The sequence below is a fragment of the Chroicocephalus ridibundus genome, chromosome 3 (assembly GCF_963924245.1).
Source record: "Chroicocephalus ridibundus chromosome 3, bChrRid1.1, whole genome shotgun sequence".
Lineage (NCBI taxonomy): Eukaryota > Metazoa > Chordata > Aves > Charadriiformes > Laridae > Chroicocephalus > Chroicocephalus ridibundus.
In genome coordinates, this window is record NC_086286.1 from 24,843,215 (window position 1) to 24,865,790 (window position 22,576).

A 22,576-nucleotide genomic window follows, 5' to 3' on the forward strand; every position below is an offset into this window, starting at 1 on the left:
GGAAATGTCACTTCGTGCCAGTGTTTTCTGTTTTCCTCTATTTTTGTTTGCTTATGTCAGCTCTGTGCCCACTTTCCTAAGTGCTAATCTGTAGAAACGTTTCCAAAAGGTTAGAGGAGGCTCAAAAGCAAGAACTATGCAAGTGTAGAAAGATCCACCTATCCGGCAATGCCTCGAAAACATGCAAAAACCACTTTGATGTCAGAACTCTTGTCTGACTGTGAAGTTAGTGACAAGCTTTCTCAGATGTACGTGATAAGAAACGAAGACCTCTATGGAATATTTGTAGAGTTATCTAACCTGCATAAGCCTGACCGGTTTTTTGGTTTGAATCTTTGGGTGAAGTGAAGTGTATGGTGTATGCATGAAGCGATCTGTTCTCAGGGTAATCTGCCTGGCTCCTATAGGGAAACAGCATGGAAAAAATCTCTCTTTTGATGCATTTAAAGGGATATTGTCTTCTTCAGAAAGTGGTAATTAAGATAAATGGAGGAGTCGTGGAAAGAAGGAGAAAGGGCTTCAGAGTTCTGCTTTGGTTCTTCTCACAATAACTCTCCCTTCAGGTAAAATTGTTACTCCTCGCAAAGGATCCCATTATATGATTGAATAGTTTCAGCCACAGTACGCACGGTATACCAGCGTGATTTAAGAATTGAATTCATATCCAGGTAGCTGGGCATACGAAGGTATATTATATCCCATCACATGCCATGAGAGGGGAAGCCCTGGGAGGCAATACCTGGTTGCATTTAGAAATGAACCATGGATGTAAGGTGACTGCTTGTATATTGCCAAAGACAGTGAATGTAAGTTCCCAACCCATGAAGTCCCAGCATCAAAGTTACAGCTGCATCCCTAGAGCTGGAACATGTTGCAAATCCCTGAGATGCAGATCCTTTGCCCGCTTCTCCCATAGTGCATAGCTATAAACCAGTTTTTAAAAGTCCATAAATAGGTGTAAAACGTGCATTTTCCACAGAAGTAATGAAGGTAAAGAGGACTGTGACTATTACTGTGGCCTATTGCAAATTATCTGTAGCTTAAATTTTGGCAGCTTCTTTTTACTGGTGCATATGCTTGATGTTTGCATATATGTTTGATATTTCTGGAGTAATCCTGTACTATAAAAATATGCGGTTTTCTTTCTTAAAGAAAGTGTTAAATGCCAGTTGTACCGCAACTGAAGGGACCTAGAGCAAATATGTATGAAATGAAACTGCTTCAGGATGCCCTGCCTTGGTTTAGGGGACAGTTAATGATAAATTTATTTTCGTGACATGTCTGCCAAGTATTTGTACACTAATTAGGTCCTATTTTGAGGGCAGAGCACGTGAGCTTGTAAGCAACCCCTTGTACAGGGTAGGAAGGGCAAGGGGATTTTTGTCCCTAGTTAGTGCAAAATGTAGCATCACCTAAATCTGTGCATTATTTCTGAGTAGCGTATCAATCCCTTGGCTCATGCGGAGGCACCTCTTAAACTGGCTCAGAGGGGTAGCTGTAGCCAGCCGAGGTACTCAAGAGTAGGGCGCTGGGGAAGAAACTGAACTGACTCAAAGCATAGTCATAGTTTTTTAACTTTATATAATGTCTTTCGCAACATAGCAGAAAATTACCTTTATGACTAGTGGCAGGACCTGTTGTTTAAGTAATCCAGCCATGGCGCTGGTTGGTACCTTGCTTTTCACTTGAACCTCTCTGCGATGCAGGTCTTGGAGGAGTGAGTGCCTGGTGCAGTCTCTGCCTGGCTCCTCGGTAAGTCGTTCGAGTTTATTTTTCTGTACAGTCACTTTCCAAACTGCTGAGCAAAAATAAGGAAATTTCTCATAGAGTGCTTTAAAAGAGAGCTGCTAATCAATTTTTCTTATTATTTTATGCCCTGTGATTTTTACACCACCCCCACCAGCTGGTTAATCATGCAAAAGCTGAACACTTCATTAGCCAGAACATGTTTGCCCATGGGCATTTCTGTAGTAAATTAGTTCTTTCTATTTATACAGGTAAGTCATGGCCAAAAGTCTTTAAGGTGCCAAAGGTAAGGGTTTGAATTAATTCTTTTTCTGAGTTTTCAAGAGAACTAGGTTTAACTTTGCGCGCTGTTGATTTGAAATTACTTTTGAATTAAAGATAGCATGGACAAAAGAGCATTCTGAGGCTGTTCTGAAATACATTACATCTTTCTGGATCTCAAATTTGGCCTTTGTAGCACAGCCTGCCTTAAAAAAACCCCACCAAAACCACATGCGTGCATTCACCCGTGTGTGTGTGTATATATATATATATACAGTATCTGTACGTACACGCAGAGACTCTTGCTTGTTTGAGTGGCATGTGGCATATTGACCAGTGTTTTTCCTTTCTTACTCTGTGCCTTTTAAACTATTAATTGAAAATATGTGGTTTGTAGATGCTTTTTTCCCTCAAATCAAATGGTGCCCTCTGAAAGCCTAGTTTAGCTCGACAATGAATTTAGCTTTCAGGCTTTGGCCATTGCAATATTGTTTGAATGCCACCATTTCCTGCAATCAATGTAATTTTATATCTACTTGGAATAGAAAGTCAAGATGGTGATTGCCTTAATTTAACTCAGTGTTGTATTCATTAAGGAGCTGATCCCAAATTCCTTTCAGATCAAAGTCTGTCTTGATTTCAGTGGAACCTTTCGGCGCACAAGGTGTGCGGTAGCCTTCTAAAATGTTGTCATTGTGACTAGTGAATAAAAACTAAATGTGTTGCTAAATTTAGGCTGTTGCTCATGTCAGCTTCCTTTTCTAAATGACGGTAAGTGCATTCCATAAATAGTATGCCTCTTATGTTGTCATATCTCTTTGGCTTGCTTTGCAGTATTTTACAGGATATTTGCAAATGAATTTTGTGTTCAGTAGGCAGGGGATGAAAATAACACTACTCATTGGGACTCCATTAACCCGCAGCTAATGAGGAACCATTTCAGGGGCTGGATGAGTGTAATTCAGATTAGCCTGCGTGCCAGCCTGCTCCCGCTTGTGCTCGTGCCGTGCCGTGCCGTGCCATGCTCTCGCCACGGTCTGGAAGGGACAGAGCCCCGTTCGGCGCCGTTGGCACTCCGGCACGGGCTTTTGTCGGTTAACTTTTCTGTGCTTCAGTTTCCCTTTTGGAAGGTAGGAGAGAGGAGTGAGTGTGTGTGTGCGTGCGCGCGTGTAGATAGGTGACGGTGATCTTGACCTCCATAGTCAAGTGTTTTGAGATGTAATGAAATACTCTACAAACACTATACTTGTGCTCGCTGGTTGATAGCATTGTTACTTGTAGAAAAGGGTACTACGTGATGACAGTAAAGGTGGTCCAGACTGGCCCTTAATTAATTTTATTTTCAAAATCTATATTAGTGACTGTCACGAGGGCACCTGGGCACTTTACATCAATAAAATAATCAATTTAAAAAATGTGTAGACCAGAACTCTGTGTTCACTAACAAAACTCCTGTTCCCCGTTATGACTAAAGGTCAGTCCAAGGCTGGCCAAGCAAGCAGGACTCGCATTTCTGCGCCTCGGCGCTTGCCAGACGCGGCTCTGGCGGAACACCACCGGCAGCAGCTTCCAGATGCCCACAGTCCCTGCGGAGAACATCTTGCTGCTGGCCGACGACTTGTTAACCCCCTGCAAGTCTCCAAGTGGTTTCAGGACGGATGGAAAAGGCGGAGAAAGACTAGTTCAGAGGCCAGCCCCAGTTATAAATGTGGCTTTGCCAGTTGCGAGCAGCCCACTGAAGTGCAGGAAACAGGGACTCGGTGGAGCTGTGCTGCTGGAGTGGAGATTGAGAGAGACAGAGAGAGAGACAGAGACCTCCTTCTGAAGAGCAGGCTAGAGGTCTCCTAACTGAAGAAACTTTATCGATGATAAATGTTACATTATGCAAGCTTAGCAAATTCTCTGGGAATATAATGCTTCTCAGTTTTTTCTTAACACATGTTAATATTTTATGATACCTGTGCATTAAGGGCCAGTTCCTACAATGTTTAAGTGAGTTTGGGCTGTTAAATTGCCTTTATGGACGCTACTGGTCACCACGGCTTAGCTAAATCCCCAATCTCGCTTAATATGCTGATGATATAAAATCAGCTTGTTTCTGTTTTTCATGCATTAAGCGAGCATATGTAATTAAATTAAATGTTGTTGCAAAGCTGCATCTTATTTATTTGTATTAGTACATTTGGGGCGATAATCCCACTTTAATACGTATCTAATTGTGCAAACAACACTGAAACTAAGAGTTCCTGGACACCAGTGTAATCTTTTTAAATGTGAAATGATAATATATTTTGATGTCTTGAAATCCAGTTGAACTCAAGCTGAGCTTAAAAATCCAAGATCTGATTCAGGAGAATTCAGTCCCATCTGGCCGGTGGGTAGCAGGTGTGCAGTGTGTGTGTGCGTGTAAGGGAGGGAGGCGATTGCAGGGAGTGAAACGTTTCTCTTTTCCTGTAAAGCTTTAATTCCAGTTTAATGCTGTGGTCTGAAGCTCTCTGCAGTTTGAGTTCTTGCGTAATTGCCAGCATCTATTGTTGGTCTCTATTTCTAGACAACAGAATGGAGTGAATGACAAGAAGCAAGTAAGTGTATAGCATTATGGAGAAATGTGGTTTCTAATTCTTAAAGTTTTTATTTGGTTTCTGATTAAACCCAAGACTCTTTGTATCAGAGAGTGCTTTTTTTACAAATTGGTTCATACGGGATCCTTGAAGACCGAATGAGAAAGGTTTCATTGCGGCATTTGATATCAGGCTCTTTCTGAGAGTTGTTGCATGTTCCCACAGCAACATAGAGAAGGTTCGTTTCATCTATTTTTTTTTATAAAAGCAAAGAAAATGTATTATGCAATTTCTGTTTTCAACAGATAAAAGACATGTTCTACATTTTTATATTACTGCGATTTTAAATGAAGGAGGTTTTTTTTTAATCTTTAGAAGTATTTTAACAATATATTGGATACTTCAAGCAACTCCGCTGGTCCCACTTTGTACCTTGTAACTTCAGAAGCTTGTCCCAGCCATTCTCGTTTTCTTCTTCCTTCTCCTCTTTGTTAATCTTTTGATCAGGTACTGCCAGTTATACCCTGCCTCTACCGGGGAGCTTTTTACTTAGTAGGCTTAAGAACCTGCTCTTCCTTGACTTTTAGCACCAGCTATCAAATCAGCTCCCTTTTACACTCCTATCAACTTTCCCTCTTCCAACTTTTAAATATTTCCTGTTCTTTTTATTTGTCTTCACTGCTATATAACTTTGCATTGGAAAGTCTTTTGGCACATGTGTTTTTTATGGGAGTTGGCACACAAAGCACTACTTACCTAACAAAATAAGTAAACAAACAGTCATACTTCTTTTCTAGTTTTTAACTTTACATTACTACGGTAGATGACACTTTGCTACTGTATTGCACGTTTTTTTTTCATGGTGATTTGACTTAATTTCTAACGTAGAGTGGAGCTGGTGCTGTGTTGCCAAAGGAAGTCCATCTGGTTTGACAGACAAAATGTTAAGCGTTTCTCTGGACATCCCTGTGAAGATCTCCCTTTTATTTGTTTGCTTTATGAAGTTAAATGGAAGAGGTCACCCCCTTTGACAGAGCAAGATTCTTTTTTTCTAGCAATAGGGCTTTGCATGAAAACATTTTTTATTAAGCAAGTCATCCATACTGCACCGTAGGCTGTTTGAGTGTAACAGTATGTTACAGTCTGCAAAGTTAATGCAGTTAATATTCAACTGAACTTTTGGGGGGTTGCTAATCCCTTAGGCAGGCTTAGCAGAAAGGGCAAACATATTTATAGCACTTTGAATCAGACTGCAGCGAACAAGTAAGAGTATGTGTTATACCATGCAAATGTTACACAATTTCAGGAAAGCTCAGTGCATAATAATCTTTTAATAGTACTTAAGATGGTGAAACATCTCATCTGTAAGCAACAGAGTTGTTGGTTCAGTGGACAACAGGTCTGTTAAAATAAGACTCTGTGAAAGGTCTTGAGATTCCTGTTCTGATGATAAATTCTGCAAGTTCTGAACAGATTTATGGGCTGTTTAATTAGGAGTTAACTGTATTCTTTAAGCTCCGTCATCTGTATTATTCCCTAATAGGATTTCATTGGACTTTGTCACATATCTGACTATGACTGAGTGTGGGCAGGGTTGTCAATAGCCTATTCCATATAGACCACGGTCTCTTACTATCTTTGTAGAAGTAAGATCATTCCTGAATGATCTTTCCTTCGGAATGGAAGTGTGACATTGGGTAGAGTTTGCTTTGGTTAGAGCTGTGTGTGGTTCAAGCAAAAGAAATGAGAGTTCAGTCACGAGAGAAGCTGAAGGGCTCAGACTGAGAATGTCCAGCAAGGAGGGTCACGTTTCTGAGAGACGGGAGCTCTCCATGTCTATGTCATGGACAAAACTTGCACTGAGTGTAAGGTTTTGTGGAAAAGTACACGAAGGCCCTGTAATGCTACCAACCCATCAGGAGCCAGAGAAAAAGAAATTGTGATCTTGGACTTCCCATAGAATTTGATCATGTAGAGTTTTTGGTCTAATAAATAAGAGGTCCATCAACTGCCAGCCAATAAAAAGTCATTTGTACTTTTTTTCAGAGAGAGACAGATTAATATGACTGCTAGGAGATGTAGTTGGTATGGTAGATTTTTAAAGTGAACTTCTCATGGCATACAAACATAGAATACAGGCCTGGAAAAGTGGCCATTCTATATTCTAGTTATGATTTTTTATATATTTTACATTTTGGCTATTTCTTCCATTTTTCTAGATATTAAATATTGGACTGAGTGACTCTAACATGCAACTTGACCTTAAAGGGGGCTCAGGTGCCTGAATTTATGCCTGTACTCTAGTAATTTATTGACTTTCCACCTTACCTGCACCTACTCCCTTCCTTTCGCTCTTTGTGAACCACATTGTCCGTTCATAGTCCTTCAGGAAAAAAAATCCTACAAAATAACTGATGTGTCAGAATTGTTAGGAAAAATAGGAATATGTCGATAAAGATTTTCAAATATTTTTATTTGTTGTATTTTCAGTTAAAAATCAAATAACTGAATATCAGTGACATTAACATTATGTATTGTAGGTTTTTTATATCTGAAGTACCAGAAAATAACTAGTTTATTACATGCAAAATTTCAAGTTCCAGAATATATTAAAATATTAGGCCAAAGGTCAAAAGCCTGTCCCAAGGAAGGAAGGAAATTAGAAGGGAATTTGGGCTAATCAGGTTAAGACACAGTAGGTCTGTAACGGGTGCACAGGGCTGATGTGGCTGATGCTGATGTGAGTTCCTTCGGTTCCTCATCCTGAACGTCCCCAGCTTGTCGTTGGATCAGCTTCCACGCAAATCCTAAGCAAGATTCAACCTTGTGCCTCGATGTCTATAATGAGACTCCGTAACATTTATGTCGTTTTATTAAATAGTAAATACAGACATCTATAGTAAAGGCCTGACTTCACAGAGTATGTTGGTGAAGCTGCGCTGGATCTTGGCTACGCATCCTGCAGCCATCTTGGAGCTTAGAAATAAATGAAACCATTTGCAGTTTTATTGGGAAGACGAAGAGTTAACACTCTGGTGATGTTAACTGTGATAAAAGGTGTGTGTGTGTGTTGCTGTGCTGTACTCTATACATTTATGAGCTCTTTTTATAGTAGCATTCCCAGCAGCATTCCCAGGAGCAGTCCAGGTCCAATCAGGACTGGTATGCCATTGTGCGAGGTGTTGTTCTAATTCATGTGTAAATGTGGAGTGGTTGCTGCCCTGAGGATATTACAGTGAAATTACAAACAGGATAAAAAATAGTGGGAGGTGTGGAGGAGAAGGAGGGCAGCTGCAGCGAGGTGCACTTGTCTCGTCGGGGTTGTGGTACGTACAGCCTGACACCAAATGATGGGCGTTTCATTTATTTATAAGTCTGCTGCCTTCAAAACAATTAGCCTCGTTGTCTTTAGTTTGTGTCAGTTATTTAAACAGAAACGTAGAAAGTAAGATGTGAATCGCTCCTGCAATCCTTCTAGCCTCCTGTTTTGTCTCTAGCAATGGCCAACCCCAGGCGCCTCAAGGAAAGTTGTAAGAGCCTCACAATGGGCAGACACGGGATAATCTTCTCTCTACGTGTTCTCATCCTAATCTTTCATTATTAGGGATTAATTTAATCTTTGAAGCATGAGGTTTAAAATAAAATATATTTGTTGTTCCCCCTCCTCCACCACCAACCTGGTTTAAAGTATGCAATATTCTCCCAAGCCTGTGACCTGAGCTGTTCTCAGGTTAATCCTACCTGCTCCTTGCTGTGCTCACCAAATTTCCAGCTTGGGAACTACCGTGGTGGTTTTGCTTCCTCTGATGCCAGAAGGCACCGGCAGATCCTTTTCCACAGGGATGTGGGCAAAGGCAGAAGCACGTCGAGCAGTTATGGCCTGGGTGTTCCCATGTCGCCATATGTCATAGCTGTGGTGCTGCGGCTGGATCTCTTCCCCTTCTTTTAATATTTTAAGTGGCTAATTTGCTGTAAAGCACAATAGGAAATAACCATAAATAAATCTGGGAACCTTTGTATTAATTTCTTTCGCTAGCTGTGTACATATGAGCAGCTTGCCATTTGCATATGTGAATCTTGTCATAACAATTTCGGGAAGTGATTTGTTAATAATCAAGTTCTCAGAACAGCTCTAAATCAGTAATTGATGTAGGTCTGGATAAAGCAAGCCTTCCGCCTGCCTATTTTGTGGAGCATTTTTGGCAAGTTTCATGCTAGCGTGAAAACTAGCCATCAGAATAAAATTTAGGACAGCTGGGATGCTTTGCAGTGAAGACTTTTGGCTCCACAGTTCAAATAATCACAATAGCAGCTCAATTTAGCCTTTGGCTGGATAGGTTTGGCAGGGCACAATGAAAAATAATTATTTCATGGCCTGCTTATTTGTCCCTTAACAAATAAACTCTCTGACCTATGCAGGCTTATGTAAATATGCTGCCGTATGTGGGGTTGTAGAACACTGTCGTGTCCCCATTTGGAAATATGTTTTATTTCACCCTCACGTTGCAAACTTTTTTTTTGGAGTTCTGTTTGGGAAGCAAAGAAAGGGATAGGAGGTATTGGCTGCTGAAGCCCAGACAGCCAGGCAGAGAGTCTAAAAAGCCATCTAACAGTCATCTTTCTGAAAACACATCCATTAGTATGCAGTGTTTTCACTGCTGTAATAATAAGAGCAATCATGATACGAACAAGTCCGTCTCTTCGCAGCCTCCCCACGCGGGATGGAGAATGACAGCTCCTAAAGCATTTGGATATTTGCCTGAATGTATGCTGCTTAGCTAACCACGGTTCAACTTGCTCTCCATCTTACGGCTTCCTGGATATCCTTCTCTATCGTTTCAGTGACAGCTTAAAATGTAAGACTTGGAGGGGGGAGGTAAAAGCTTAGCAAAAGGCTTTTTGTGTGTGTGTTTAAGGGGAAGTTTTATTACACTTGATGATGGAGAGACATGCCATACTATTTTCTGTTCCTACGATTTTAGTATTTGCACTTTCTGTTGTACTGGCAGCAGCCAATCCATAACACTGTCTTTCCGTTTCCCACTCTGGAGGGGGAAAAACACACAGAAGAATACAGATTGATGGTTTTGTCTCCTGACACCAGCATTTTGGTTCTGAAATAGTAAAAGAAAGCCTTTTTCCCAATGATCCGAAAGATCTCTTCAGAACATCTGCCTTTACACACTCGTGCACATCCACACACACACGTGCACGCACACATGCACAGGCTCTCGCTAAGGTGGCTATGATCTGTTTTTAATAGTGGCACTTCTTCTCAAAGTGTCGTTTAAAAAAACATCAGCAGTCATGTCATGCATCGGGATGAATTTCTAAATGTAAATGAGATTCTCTCAGTAATTTATTTACATTTGTTTTCAGCACAACAAATGAGACATCACGTAGCTTCATAATTTCCCATGACCGAGTCACCAGCATGAGGTGTGTAATTTACCCTGATTTAAGATGCTTATCTAGAGGTTCTTGCAACAATACCTGGTGGGCTTTTTTTATACTACTTTTTGCTGGCTTTTAACCCATCTACTTCACCTCCTTCTCTGTTTTTCAGTTGAAAAAGAAGTATAAATCTGTCTGCTTCTTGAGGCCTTTTTTCAGCAGAGCCAAGAGGGATGGTTTTGTTGCTTTGTTTTGCATGTTATTTTCCCTGCCATTTCCTTCTCATTTGGTAAAAATCATAGGAGGCCTCCAGAACATATCTTAATTTACAATCTGGTGATGCAGGAAGGCAATGCTGATTGTGGACACTTCTGATGATAGAAAAATGCTCACCCAGACATGAAGCATGAATGGGAAGCATCCTGCAGTCATTGGTTCTCCCCCTTTTTCAGCTGAAATACTAAATCTTAGGCCTGGTCTTGGCTCTGCTACTGACTTCGAGTTTCTGATCTGCCTGATCCGGGCTGAAGTGATTCTTAGATTGAGAGGGGGTGTGAAGGCCAGTTTTCAAATAACGTGGACACAGTCATGTACTACAAAAGTCATTTATTTTAAGCCTGTAGTTGGAACATTTAGATGTCTAACTACTTGCTTGAGTATTTCAGGTAGGTAGATGATTAAAGGTGCAATGTACCATGCATACAATTTTGTACCTCTTATCTTGCAGTCTCGGTTAAGGCTTGACTAAAAATCAGGGCAATAGCTTTTGCTATTTTGCAGGGTAACAACACAGAAGGGCTGAGAGGCTTTAGTGAAAGTTACTGGTAGTTCAGCAGCAGTGCAAAATGCTATGCTATATAATTGTGCTGTGGCAGTAGTTTGGGATGTTATCATGCAAAAATACATCTTTATGGAGATATGCAGGATTAACCATATGTGGGCGATCTTTTCCTCACTGAGAGGAAGCATGATAGTTCTTTGTGTTAATTCCCAAAGCAATATTCAATGTCTACCTTTAAACTGTATAAGCAGATTCCAAAAAAGAATAGATTTGGACTGGTTTTTAATGTGCATTGTACATACTAGACCCAGTTGAGATTTAATTTTTGGCCTGCTGGCCATTTCCTTAATGTTGCATGGGTCTAGCACCAAATTATGCTGATGGCCTGTCTATCACCAAATTATTTACAGAACTGCAGTTAGATTATAAAAATCTTCCAGACAAGTAGTGCTCTAGGCAAATTATTTCATCAAAGTTATTTTCCATGGTATACTTAAAGAAAAGCTTACAGGAACAACATGAATCTTTTTTTGGTATGTGATTACGTGTATGTGGTAACAGCCCCCCCCCCCTTTTATTTTTTATAGAAATAGCTAGCTTTCTACCTGGAAAAACAGAAGGAAACCATGATACGAAAATTAGTAATCTCTGTGCTGTCCTTAGTTTGAAGCAAAAGTTTTGCATGATGGAAGTGCAGGACTAGGGCCAGCAGTGGGACGGCCACTTCTGCACACTGTCAGCTCGTTCAAGGTCTTGGGATTTATTTATTTTTTCTGTAGACTTGTAAAGTCAGGTACTGCATAAGCAGGTCAGCTGGCTTTACTAGTTCTCTGTCACATCCAGGCCCAGTGATCACTGTCCGCTTTTACAGGAAAGTACATTTGCGTATCTGAAGGCAGTATAGGCTTCTCCTGCATTACCCCCGTCTAGCAAGATTTGAACCGCTGTATGATTATGAAATGTTCAATGAGAATATAAATCCCAAAAGCAGCCCTAACTCCCTATTATAATTGGCATTCTTTCAAATTCTGTTCCAGAGTTTAGAAATATAGTCAGGGTAGAACATCTATATTTGGGTTTATATGTAATGGTCATACCTACTGGTTCACTTGGAAAGACGTTGGCATAGATCATTACTTAAGAACTCTGGATGCAGTGTTTATGTTTAGCTCAGTGTTTTTATCACTGTGTATTTTTTTTAGTATTCCATTTTAACATGTTTGCACCCTGAGACAAGAACGCCTTCCCAGCCTCTGCACAGTTGTGTGCTTTTTTTGTTTAATGAGTATAGAAATTCAGGTTTTAAACTGTCTCCCATGCATAAATTCTACAGGGAAAACAGGTGCTTAAAATCTGTGTTTTCCAGACATCTCTCCACCCATATCTTTAGGGTAAAACTCAGCCCCGTGTAGATGACAGACTCAAATGGGATCTCTGCACTCAGGGCCCAGATGTTGAAAACCTTCCAGATGTGAGGAAGGGCAGCAGGCTTAGAAATGCCTGAGAGCTAAAGGTCTTTGCGAACTGAACATCTGATTTAACCTAATATCCGTCTGGCGGTGGGCTGCGTTTGTTGTTTTGTGAGGACTGTGTGGACCTGGGGAACCCACTCTGCAGCCCAGCTGGGTGGACTCCATCCAGGCACACGTGAGAGGCAGGACTGCAGTAGCTGGAGTTTCATTACGTTGTTTAAGGATTTATTTGTTTTTTTTATTGGCAGCATGCGAACGTATGTGAAAGTTGGATCTCTTTTACTCATGACTCTTAGCAGATGCAAGTCCCCTTGATTTAGAAATGCTCTTAAAGACAGGAAGATACTCGAAGCTGGCTTTGTCAATAACATGGAGGAGCTATGCTCTCGGGGCCCATTTACAGTGGTGCCAAGATGGCCGCGGCTGTGCAAATACTGGGAATTAAGTTTCTAAAAAAACCCAAGAAGCTCCAAATTGTATATCTCACAAGTTCTTTACTCCCCCAGTTGTAATCCATATCTCCCTTATTGCTAGAGTCAACAGTCTAATAGTAACAAAAAATACAACCTTTCATCATCTATTGATTTTCAGTCTTCGAAAACTGACAATAAGCTATTTTTTGTCCAATTTCTCAATAAATAGGAACATTTATTGGTTTTTCAGTTTTATTGTATTACATTAGAATATATTTTACTGCATGTAGTTGGTAATGTAGCATCAGGAGACATGTTTATGTTCAGCAAGTAACTTTTGAAACTGCATAGCTCAACTAAGATATGTAAACAAATCTGTAATACTAGTTTAATTTAGATTACAATGCAGAATACTCTGGCTTGAGCTCATTTTTCTGTTTATGCCATTATGATCCTCTAACTAATGGAGGAGAATTGCCATAAAAAAATAATTACAGTAGAACATCAGTAAAGGTGAACATCTACTTTCTTCCCTATCTGAGGGAGAGGGAGGAATTTTGTAGTTAAGTAAGCATCACAATATCGGGCTTTATTTCCTTGAAATCCTCCTCAGACAATGTTGTACAGGGTGGGCAAGTTGTGAGTTCTGTCTGTGTGATACTGTGCGTCAAATGATGTGGCATGAACATCCTCTTTCTCAGTGGCCTCTGTTACCTTCTCTCTCCTTTTAAAAAAGGAGACAAACTGGAATATGATTTAGTCGTGGTAGACCTTGGGATGTGGATCCTGAGTTGCCTCCCCACCGCCACTTGCCTTCACTATGGAAGATTACCTGGTGGGTTTTTTGCTTTCCAGAACCTGTCAGGAGACACTGAAGATCAACAGTTGCCTCTTGCTTACTCTTGTGATGAGAAATGCCAATTTGATGGTATTTTTATCAACTGTAGAAGCAGTTTAAGCATTTATTTTTTTTTTAGTTAACAAGCAGTTAATTTCTCTTCTGGTGACATTTGGCCCCACAGCCAAAGACAATAACGTCTCAGTTGTTTCCATCCTAGCACCAGAAAACCTGAGGTGGAGGTGCTGCTGCTGAGGTAAGAATGTACAAAATAAATAACCTCTGCTTTAAACCGGCTGTGCCACTGCACCTCCAGCACTGGCCTTTGCAGACCCAAGTGGTTCTTCTGCTTCAAGGCTATCAAAGCGATCATCCTGGCAGGCTTCTCAGATGAGAAATTCCACCTAGGTCATGAAACATTTTCCTGGACACTATGAACATGGAGACAGTTCTGGCTTATGTTTCACTACCATTGCGAAGTACATGGAGAGAGAAGGCAAAAGCCTTCATTTTCAGTGAATTAGGTGCGATTCTGCAAGGTATGGGCTCTTGCTCATAAGCTGCTGTGGATCTTGCTGTCATCTCTGCCTCACAGGATCTGATGCACAAGGAGTTAATAGATATCCAGTGACCAAAGCCATTTATATTTCTCTTTATATACAGTAGCGAAGTGGAGCATGTAAAATTGGAAAGCAGAATGAAACCTGAAATTCACTAACTTTATGACTAGTGTGCGTGTGTTATTTTCCCATGGTCTTTAATTGCATTCTGTTCTGGAGTGGGGAGAGGGGGGGGATGCTAATCTGGTGAACCAACGGGGGAAAAAACAAACTGTTTTACAGCAGGAGTCTAGATGACAGCACACAGCAAATGCAAAATTTGACATTCATATGAAAGTGAGCTAAGCAAGACCAATAGAAGAGAGCCAAAATGACTGCAGCAAGAGGAATACAAGTGGTTTAAGGAAACGACGGTTTCTCTATTTATTGAAATACCACAGCCGACCTTTAAGATGGTGGTGATGTGATGTAGATTCTGTAGAGCAGCACTGAGAGAGATGGCTGTTATAAAGGGAACGCGTGATTGGACTCGGGTTCATGAGAAGCTAGTTTAGAAGAGGATTGCCCTTCCTCTTTGAACATACAGTATAGTGGGGTACGTCTCATTGCACTGAATGGAATGATGCTATTTTCAGGACCGCTGTTTGCTGTGCTTGCTAATGAATTTCCAAGGGGTGTTTGAGCCTGGATATTTACTGTAGAGATGCTTGCAGTCAGTTGGAAGAGATGTGACTGAGTGTGATGCTTAGTTCTGTGTGCATACAATCCTGCTCTCTGTGATTCTGCCTCAAGTTGTGTATTCAATATCAGTCTGCAATAGTAAATAATTTGTAGGAGTCCAGCTGTGACTTAAGGCTTCTCTACAAACAGCATCTAGGGCGCAAAGTCACGTGATACCCTTTTTCTTCTCTCACTGGATAAAATAACCTTTAAAAAAAATATTCCCGCTTCCAGTCAAAACGTTAAAGCCAATGAACTGGCTGGACGCTTTTGCTGGGGTATAGCAAAAATGGTGTCTGCCCTGTTCTTTGGTTCTTCATCCCCTTGGCTCGGAGCTGGGTCACAGCACACTGCTGTGCTCTCCCGCACCACAGGGGCTGAGTTTCTTTGCAGAAGTGAATGTCTTTGCTAAACAGCTTGACTTAGCAGCACTATATGCTTGCAGAGTGTAACTATTTATTGGACTAAGGGGTGAGTGGACTATTTGAAAACGGAATTCCCAGTGCGTTCTTGTGTCACATTTAAAAGGCAAAGGAGAGTCTGACCTAAAGGTATCTTGTGTAAAGAAGGGTTTGGGCACAGGTCTTACCTTGTCTCTCCACTCTTTTTTTTTTTTTTTTTCCCCTTCATGTTTGTTAGCCTACGATTCAAATGTCAGTGGCAAGTTTTATCTTGGTAGATAGCATGTTCCAAAGGACCCAAGTTCTTCTCTAGGAAGAGGACCAGGGCAACTATGTGCCAATTAAACACCTTTGAGTGGCACGTGAGGGCATCTCTCCTGCTTCCCACCAGTGCTAACCCGTAAATTGAATAATCTTGGAGCCAACAGGGCTGTATGTCTTATACCTCTCTGCACCAGCTGTGACTGGTGTGGATCCCTGGGATGATACTTGAGGATGAAATGAACTCTCATGTGCTCTGATGTGTTGATTATGAGCAGAACATCACTCAACACCCATGTTGTTATCACATTTTGGGCAGTTTACCCCTAGGAACAGTTGTAACAGTGAGCTTTAATCGGGATTCCAATTTTAAATCTCGCTTTCATGTGAACACTTAGGAAAAAAAAAAAGTTAAATTGCGCTTTGAAAAAGAGAATAAGTGAAAGGTGGAACGAGAGGGTATAGAATAATCAGGATGGTTTTTTATCTTTGGTGGATGCCAGGAATGAAAAGGAAAGGAACATACTATGGCTCCTCTCCTCTTGCTCGTTGTTTTTTGATCCGGCCCATTACACACGCTGGTCCCAACACCTTCAATCATTTCCTATCAGCTCTGTCGCTCAGAGGCCAGACTCCTCTCCCAGGCCTTTTAGCACCGCACTGGCTCGGAGCGTTCCCTCGGGGCATCCTCTGCACTTGTTCCTTCCTGCCCCTCTCAGCTGGAGAAAGCACGCTGCACTTGCGCATCCATCGCACTGAAGCCATACAGGGGCCACTTGAGATCATTTACATTTTCATTAGCCTTCTGAAGTAGTTGCTCAAAAAGTACAGTGGCTTTCCTGGCTGTTTGAACTCCTTTGGAAGGTTGTCATTTTGGATCACTAGTCCACCAGTGGCCTATAATTGTTATGCAAAACATTGCGCAAAGGTAACATAACTAATTGCACAATTAAGATTGCTTTCTCCTCATCATGCCAGTCATCATAGTCCTCATCCACACCTATATTCAGCATCTGGCATTAACAAAGGCTGTATTTGTTGCGTTAATACATTCCTTTTGTAGTGAAAACGCCTTTTGTGTATCCCTTTGTTACTTAAGGGCCCTATCAGTAAGTGTTCGGTAAGCCTGAAGATGGTGTTTAGAAAGCCTTGTAGCGGACATCCCTTTTTCAAATGTTTAATGGGAGTGTAATGCAGTGGTACTCCAGGATACAAACGCAGCAACTCTCAGAGATCAGAAAAGAGACCTGACACAGATCCGCAAAGGACCCCCCCTTGAAGTTAAGTAATACAGCGTTTTAATACTTTTTAAAATCTGAGGCAAACAATGCAGGATAACTTTTCTTCACAGCGGACATTTCAAGGTCACCAGTCCTGTTAGCCTGGTGCAAGGCGCATAATCAGTTCATTCTGATAGTTCGCACCAACATCAAGCAAACCAGACCTATGCTGAAAAGTGCAGGAGGTAGCAGGGAAAAGTCCAAGAACGTCTGTTAAACAAAACATGAGAAACTGCCTGGTACCCTTACTGCCAGACCTAGGCAGAAGGTTTTGTTCTTGAAGGTACTGAGGGTGTTTTTGCCCCTCATGAAAGGACAAAGTGGGAGCGTCTTGGATTGGAAGCCTAAGGAGGTCTGCAGCACCATAATTCTTCTTGGGAAAAGGAAATGATGTAAGTTTCTACTTCTGGAATCTTTCCCCACAACTCTATAAATTTAAAGAAATAAAACACAAACAGAAAATTGATTTTTGAATGACAGTGAATTATTGTCGTTAGAGGATCTGTAGTTTTGTGTCAAAGGAAAAAAAAAAAAAACCGGGCGGTGTACTATGTGCCACTTTCTGAAGCATTACTTAATGTACCAGTCATTGCTGGGAACATGGAGTCCTTTTAATGCTAGTCAGGTAATATGTCATTCTCTCTGTAGAAACTCTGTGCAGCAGAGACATGAGTTATATACTGATGTAGTTATCAGAACATCATGTGGTAGCACTAATGTGAGTCACTACAGTGGAGTTTGCCCCGTTTGAAATTTTTACATAATTAAATATAAGTGAGTCATTGTCCAAATTCTGCCAAAGTGCAGATGTCTTTAATTTAACATATGCAATTCTGCTTGCATATGCCTTCCATAGGGTGAGCATCTTTTCCTTTGTACGCAAATCCAGGTTAACTCCGGTCTGGGAGCCGTTTCCTTTCGCCATTCAGCGTGCAACGCTCCCATTGAAATCCGTGGCAGCTTCGGTAAAAATAGCTGGAACACCCAGACCTTAAATAGACCTCTCCGCTCCGTTTTATGTTATGTTGGTAATTCTTTAAATACACATAGTTAGATCAAAACAAGCGTATTTTTGTTTCTGTAATAACGAAGGATATGGCCTACATATCCTGGTGAAATACACTCAGTTGCCTTCTACGACATCTGTCTCTGTACAGAGGCAAAGACCAGGGAGAATTAGAAAGGTAAGGCAAGTTTCTTTAAGGGAAAGCAAGCTGGAGATGCTGACATAAATATTGGACTTTTTCAATGATAAACTTCAAGATGGTGGATAACTTAGTAGTCAGGGGGAGTTAAACGAGATTGGTTTACCCGTGATTAAAAACACCCTCCATGCAGTTAGCTACATCATCAACGTTTCTGAAGATTTCACAAATCATTTTGTTTCTGAGGTCTGAAGATGATGATATACCATCTCTGAGTCATTTGGCTGAAGAGGCTCTTTCTCTCTCTTTCTCTCTCTTTCTCTCTCTTTCTCTCTCTCTCTCTCTCTCTCTCTTTCTCTCTCTCTCTTTCTCTCTCTCTCTTTCTCTCTCTCTCTTTCTCTCTCTCTCTCTCTCTCTCTTTCTCTCTCTCTCTTTCTCTCTCTCTCTTTCTCTCTCTCTCTTTCTCTCTCTCTCTTTCTCTCTCTCTCTTTCTCTCTCTCTCTTTCTCTCTCTCTCTCTTTCCCTCTCTCTTTCCCTCTCTCTTTCCCTCTTTCTCTTTTTCTTATTTTTTCCTCCCCCTTCCCCTTTTTCTCAGCTGCAAATCTAATTGTTCTCCATATAATGCTGAAATGTAACAAAAATGTGATGAACCATCATGTTCAGGAGTAGCTTGTAGTTTTGCTGGACACAGAAGAAAAGAACAGGCATGTATGGAAATGGTGGGAAAATGTCTGATTAACTCCTGAGAGAGAGTGAAAACGACTAAGGCTGCCCTGATAATTTCTTAGTCACTGAGTAGATGCTATTTTTTTCTTATTTGTCAATGTCTTCTTTAGTAGGGACAATAAATAATGTTTACTACTGTAAATTCTTTCCCAGGAAGGGAAGAGTTGAATTTAAATCCATTTCAGGTTCACCCGCAAGTTGGTCTGGATGATGTACCAAACATTCGATGCACTTGCACTGATTTCCAGATTTATTGCCAGTCCTATGGTCAGGCAGGTTTCGTATGCATTACTGGTTTACTTCAGATGTTTGGCACAAACTGTAATGGGGATGAATCGTGAGTTTTTGCCTCTCTCTTCAAGCTCTGTACTTATAATAATACTAGAAATATATTAGGGTCCTGTTCTTGAAAATTAACTTGAGTCTTATGCCCACAGTTTCCCTTTTGGACTGTAAAATGGTGTGCTACCTTTCTTTGGAGCTCGGAATAGGAGGCTGTGTTACTAATAGTTCTGTTATTAATATGTTAATATTAATATGGCTATGTTATTAATATTTAATTAAAGTAGTTTAGGGTTGTTTTTTTTTTTCAATCCATAAGTGTCTCTCTCTCTCATTCTTCTCTCCCTTGGGAGAGAAGTTAAAGAGAGCATCTGTCATTAATTCAGTGCCCAGTCCAGCCCAAACCATGACAAGGAGAAACTTTTATATTTTATTTAAAAAGTCAGTTCTTCTCCTATAGGAAGACTTACGCAAGAGGGCAGCATGTATGCTAGCCCACTCAGAGAGTAGTCAGCCAAAGGGGTATAAGTTTCGAACACACTCCAGGAGTCCTGAAAGCTGCCTTAGTAATTTATTGATGACGGAGAAGACAAATAAATTCCTCCCATAGTCTCCCTTTCCACCCTGCCCCGTTAATACTGCCAGCAAAGAAAGAAGGAAGTTCCCACGCCTTCACCTGCTGCATAGAAAGGACTATGCAGGTAAACAGTCCTGTGTGCCGGGTAAATAAATAGTCAGACTCGGGAGCATGTGATTTTTGACACCCTCCGCGTCTACTCCCCATTCCTGTTATATTTAAGTCGTCTTGCCTTGTTTGTGATCTCTGAGCTTGTTCCTGTTAACTCCCCCCCTACTCCAGTAAAAGTCTTTGTTGCAAAAAATAAAGCTGCACGGATGTGCCTGAAGAGCGAAGCACAGTGTCCTAAATGATGTAACTCAGGTTTTGGGAGCAGGATAATTGCAGTAGCATGAGGCTTCTTTTAGAATAATTAGTCTTGCTGAGAACCAGGGTATAAAAGCCTGTGCGGAGCACAGTAATAATGCAGTTACACCATTTCCAGTATTCGTGTGCCCCCGCATAGCAATGCGGATCAGAGCAGGCGTGCCCACAGTGATGGTCAAGGAGTGATTTCATCTCTGCAGCCCTGTGCCAGGACTGTGATACAAAATACGTGGGATTCATTCTGAAGAAAAGCGTGGCACTCCTCTTCCGTACTAAACCAGGAGACGTTTGAGATCATTAAGAATCATTTTTGCAGAGGAGAGGTTTATGTTTCCGTTCATGAAGCCAAAGCCTGTTCTTGTGCCCTGTTGCTACCTGGCACTTGCCCATCCAGGAGTGAACTCTGCTTCAGCTGCGCGCACTTGCAGATGTTGGGATTTCCATTTCAAAGTACAAACAATTCTAATATTAAAAAGGCTATTTCCCCAGTGGGAATATGAGTTGCATGAGCTTCTTGACTTTTCTTTTTCGTCTTTTGATCGTATATGATAACACCTTTAGATCTCTCTATCACTTTTTTTTTGTCAGCATCACAGTGGACAAAATGTCAGGAGAAGTTAAAGTGGTAAGCGTCCTTAGAGAGGTAAAGTTCTTTTCCACCGACCGCTATATGGTTGACTCTGCTGCTCTTTTCTATTGGGGTTTAGTCTGCTGGGGCGCTTCATTGCTTAACTTAAATTTACTTATCTGTTATATAAATAAGGGATAGCCTTGGCCATTAAGTAAATCCACTGATGGAGGGAAAAGGGATTTTCTAGAGCGCCTGTGTGCCTTTCTGAGACATGGAGTTCAAAACCACCTGATACGGTAACCTTCAGCTGGTTTTCTGCAATGACTTTTATCAATGAGCCCTAAAAGCGTTGATATTTTCAGGCGTTATAGCTGAAGAGAACTGCAATGTCCTTGAACTAACCACTAGCCAAAGAAACGACATCTCCAAACTCAGCTGGTGAATTCCTGTGTACTGTCACATATGACTTACTTTTTTCTCTCTCTCTGGGGTGTCCGAGCGGTACCAGGACCTTGGCTCTACCCAGTACACAACTCTAGGCTGGTACCGCGCTCAGGTGCTACCTGGATTTGCCGTTGCCCTCAAAATGTCTGCTCCTACATTGTATAGTGAGGATAATCCTTTGTTTAATTTTTTTTAACATTTTGAAAGGAAAATAGGGGTCTCGTTCAGGTCTTTCCATTTTTGCATGATAGTACAGTTGAACAACGTGTACATGTGTTAATTAAACATGCCTTCTTATCACTGTTTTGGTAAGTGTCCTGTAAATTTAATCACTACGACACCTCTGTACACATTGCAATCCTTTTAAAGATCTAGAGAAAAATCCTGGTGGATTATTCAAAGCACTAAATCACACAGAATTACAGTAGTTATTAGAGGCATTAAAACCTGTGATAAGAAGCTTTATCATGCATTTTTGGGGAGGCTTAGTCTTTATCAGAGATGACTGTAAATAGAAGTGAACAGTAAAAAAACTTGATAGCAGTTTATTTTACAGTACATCAATAATCAGGTACTGTAATTACAGTATAATTACATTATAATTATTGCATAGTAGGTAACTACAGTATACTAGTTTGCTTGATTTTTCTATTATAACAACTACCTGTGAGACCTGAGCCAACAAGGGGCCTTATTCTACTCGCGTTTACCCTGGCTTTACATACACATGCACACACACGTATTTGCATTATAGATGTGTTTTGACCAACTTCAGAGAAGTTGAACCTGTTTATGTGGAGGAGGAGCAGGCAGTGTGACACGCCAAAGCAGATATGATCTCTTCCACATACACATTTATCTAGACTCGGGACTATAAAAGAAGGGAATCGGATTTTAGCTGTGGTTATATTTAGCTATCTAATTTCTTTTTTCCCCCTCTTTTTGGCACTGGCAAAGTTGTGGTATTCTTAATCACTTAGATAAACCCCTCAGTTACAGACCTACTCAACGTGTGGGTGTTTATATTATATCTGTAGATTATTTATCTCTGTACATCCACATCTGAATACAGATTAGATGAAGTCTCTGTTAATTGTACTTGGGCTGTGTGTGCATGCCTGTGTTTACATATTTCCGGTAGTAACCCTGAAATGTTCTGTCATTTTGGGGTGTAGGCTAAGCGCAGATAACCAATTAAGTATGACTTCTTCTAATTTAATGCTGCTTACAATGTTAAAGGTTCCAGTTAATTAAGAATAGTTGTGAAGCTGGCAGAAGACGTGTTGTTCACGTTGAAATGAAGATTTTTTTTCTTGATAGCAAGCGCTGAAGACGTAATATAAAACATAGCCTGAGAGGAGTATGGAGTGACTTCTGCTCCTCACGGCTTTGGTAGGAGCTCAGCTATACCTCTATGCGCAGATCTGGGCAGCACACACCAAATATGATACAGAGAGCTTGGAGAAAGTCCAAAGGAAAAGCAAAGAGAGTGATAGGAGGGTGAGGAAACGTGACCTGGCAGGAAATATTGACAGAATTAGGGGTGCTCGGCCTGAAAAAGACATGTCTGAGAGAGAATATGGCAACAGGCTGTAAGAATACAAAGGACCGGTGGAAAAGGAAGTCAGTAATTTATGCTCCATCTCTATGGTGAGAAACGGGAGGGTATGGAAAGTAATTTGTTAAACAGAACCAAACAAAATTCAGATTAGATATTGTGAATGACCTTCTAAGGTAGATAAAAGAAAACACCAGAAAAAGGCAACTAGGGAGGTTG

The 22,576-nt window shown here is 40.9% G+C and overlaps 1 protein-coding gene across 19 annotated transcripts in view; it reads left to right on the forward strand.

Annotated features, from left to right (window-relative positions):
- The window catches only part of ESRRG (estrogen related receptor gamma), a 408,609-nt gene that overhangs the window by 52,075 nt on the left and 333,958 nt on the right, over positions 1 to 22,576 (forward strand). For 5 of the 19 annotated variants that reach the window (XM_063328437.1, XM_063328447.1, XM_063328445.1 and 2 more), the window contains exons 2-3: positions 1,707 to 1,752; positions 1,998 to 2,032. The exons of 10 other annotated variants lie outside the window; for them this stretch is intronic. Coding sequence is in view for 2 of the 9 variants with exons in the window: in XM_063328434.1 (XP_063184504.1) it covers positions 1,707 to 1,752; positions 1,998 to 2,032 (81 nt within the window). In the remaining 7 variants the exon portion in view is untranslated. The remainder of the gene's footprint in view (positions 1 to 1,706; positions 1,753 to 1,997; positions 2,033 to 22,576) is intronic. 4 more of the 19 variants (XM_063328448.1, XM_063328459.1, XM_063328453.1 and 1 more) reach the window with 1 other exon arrangement.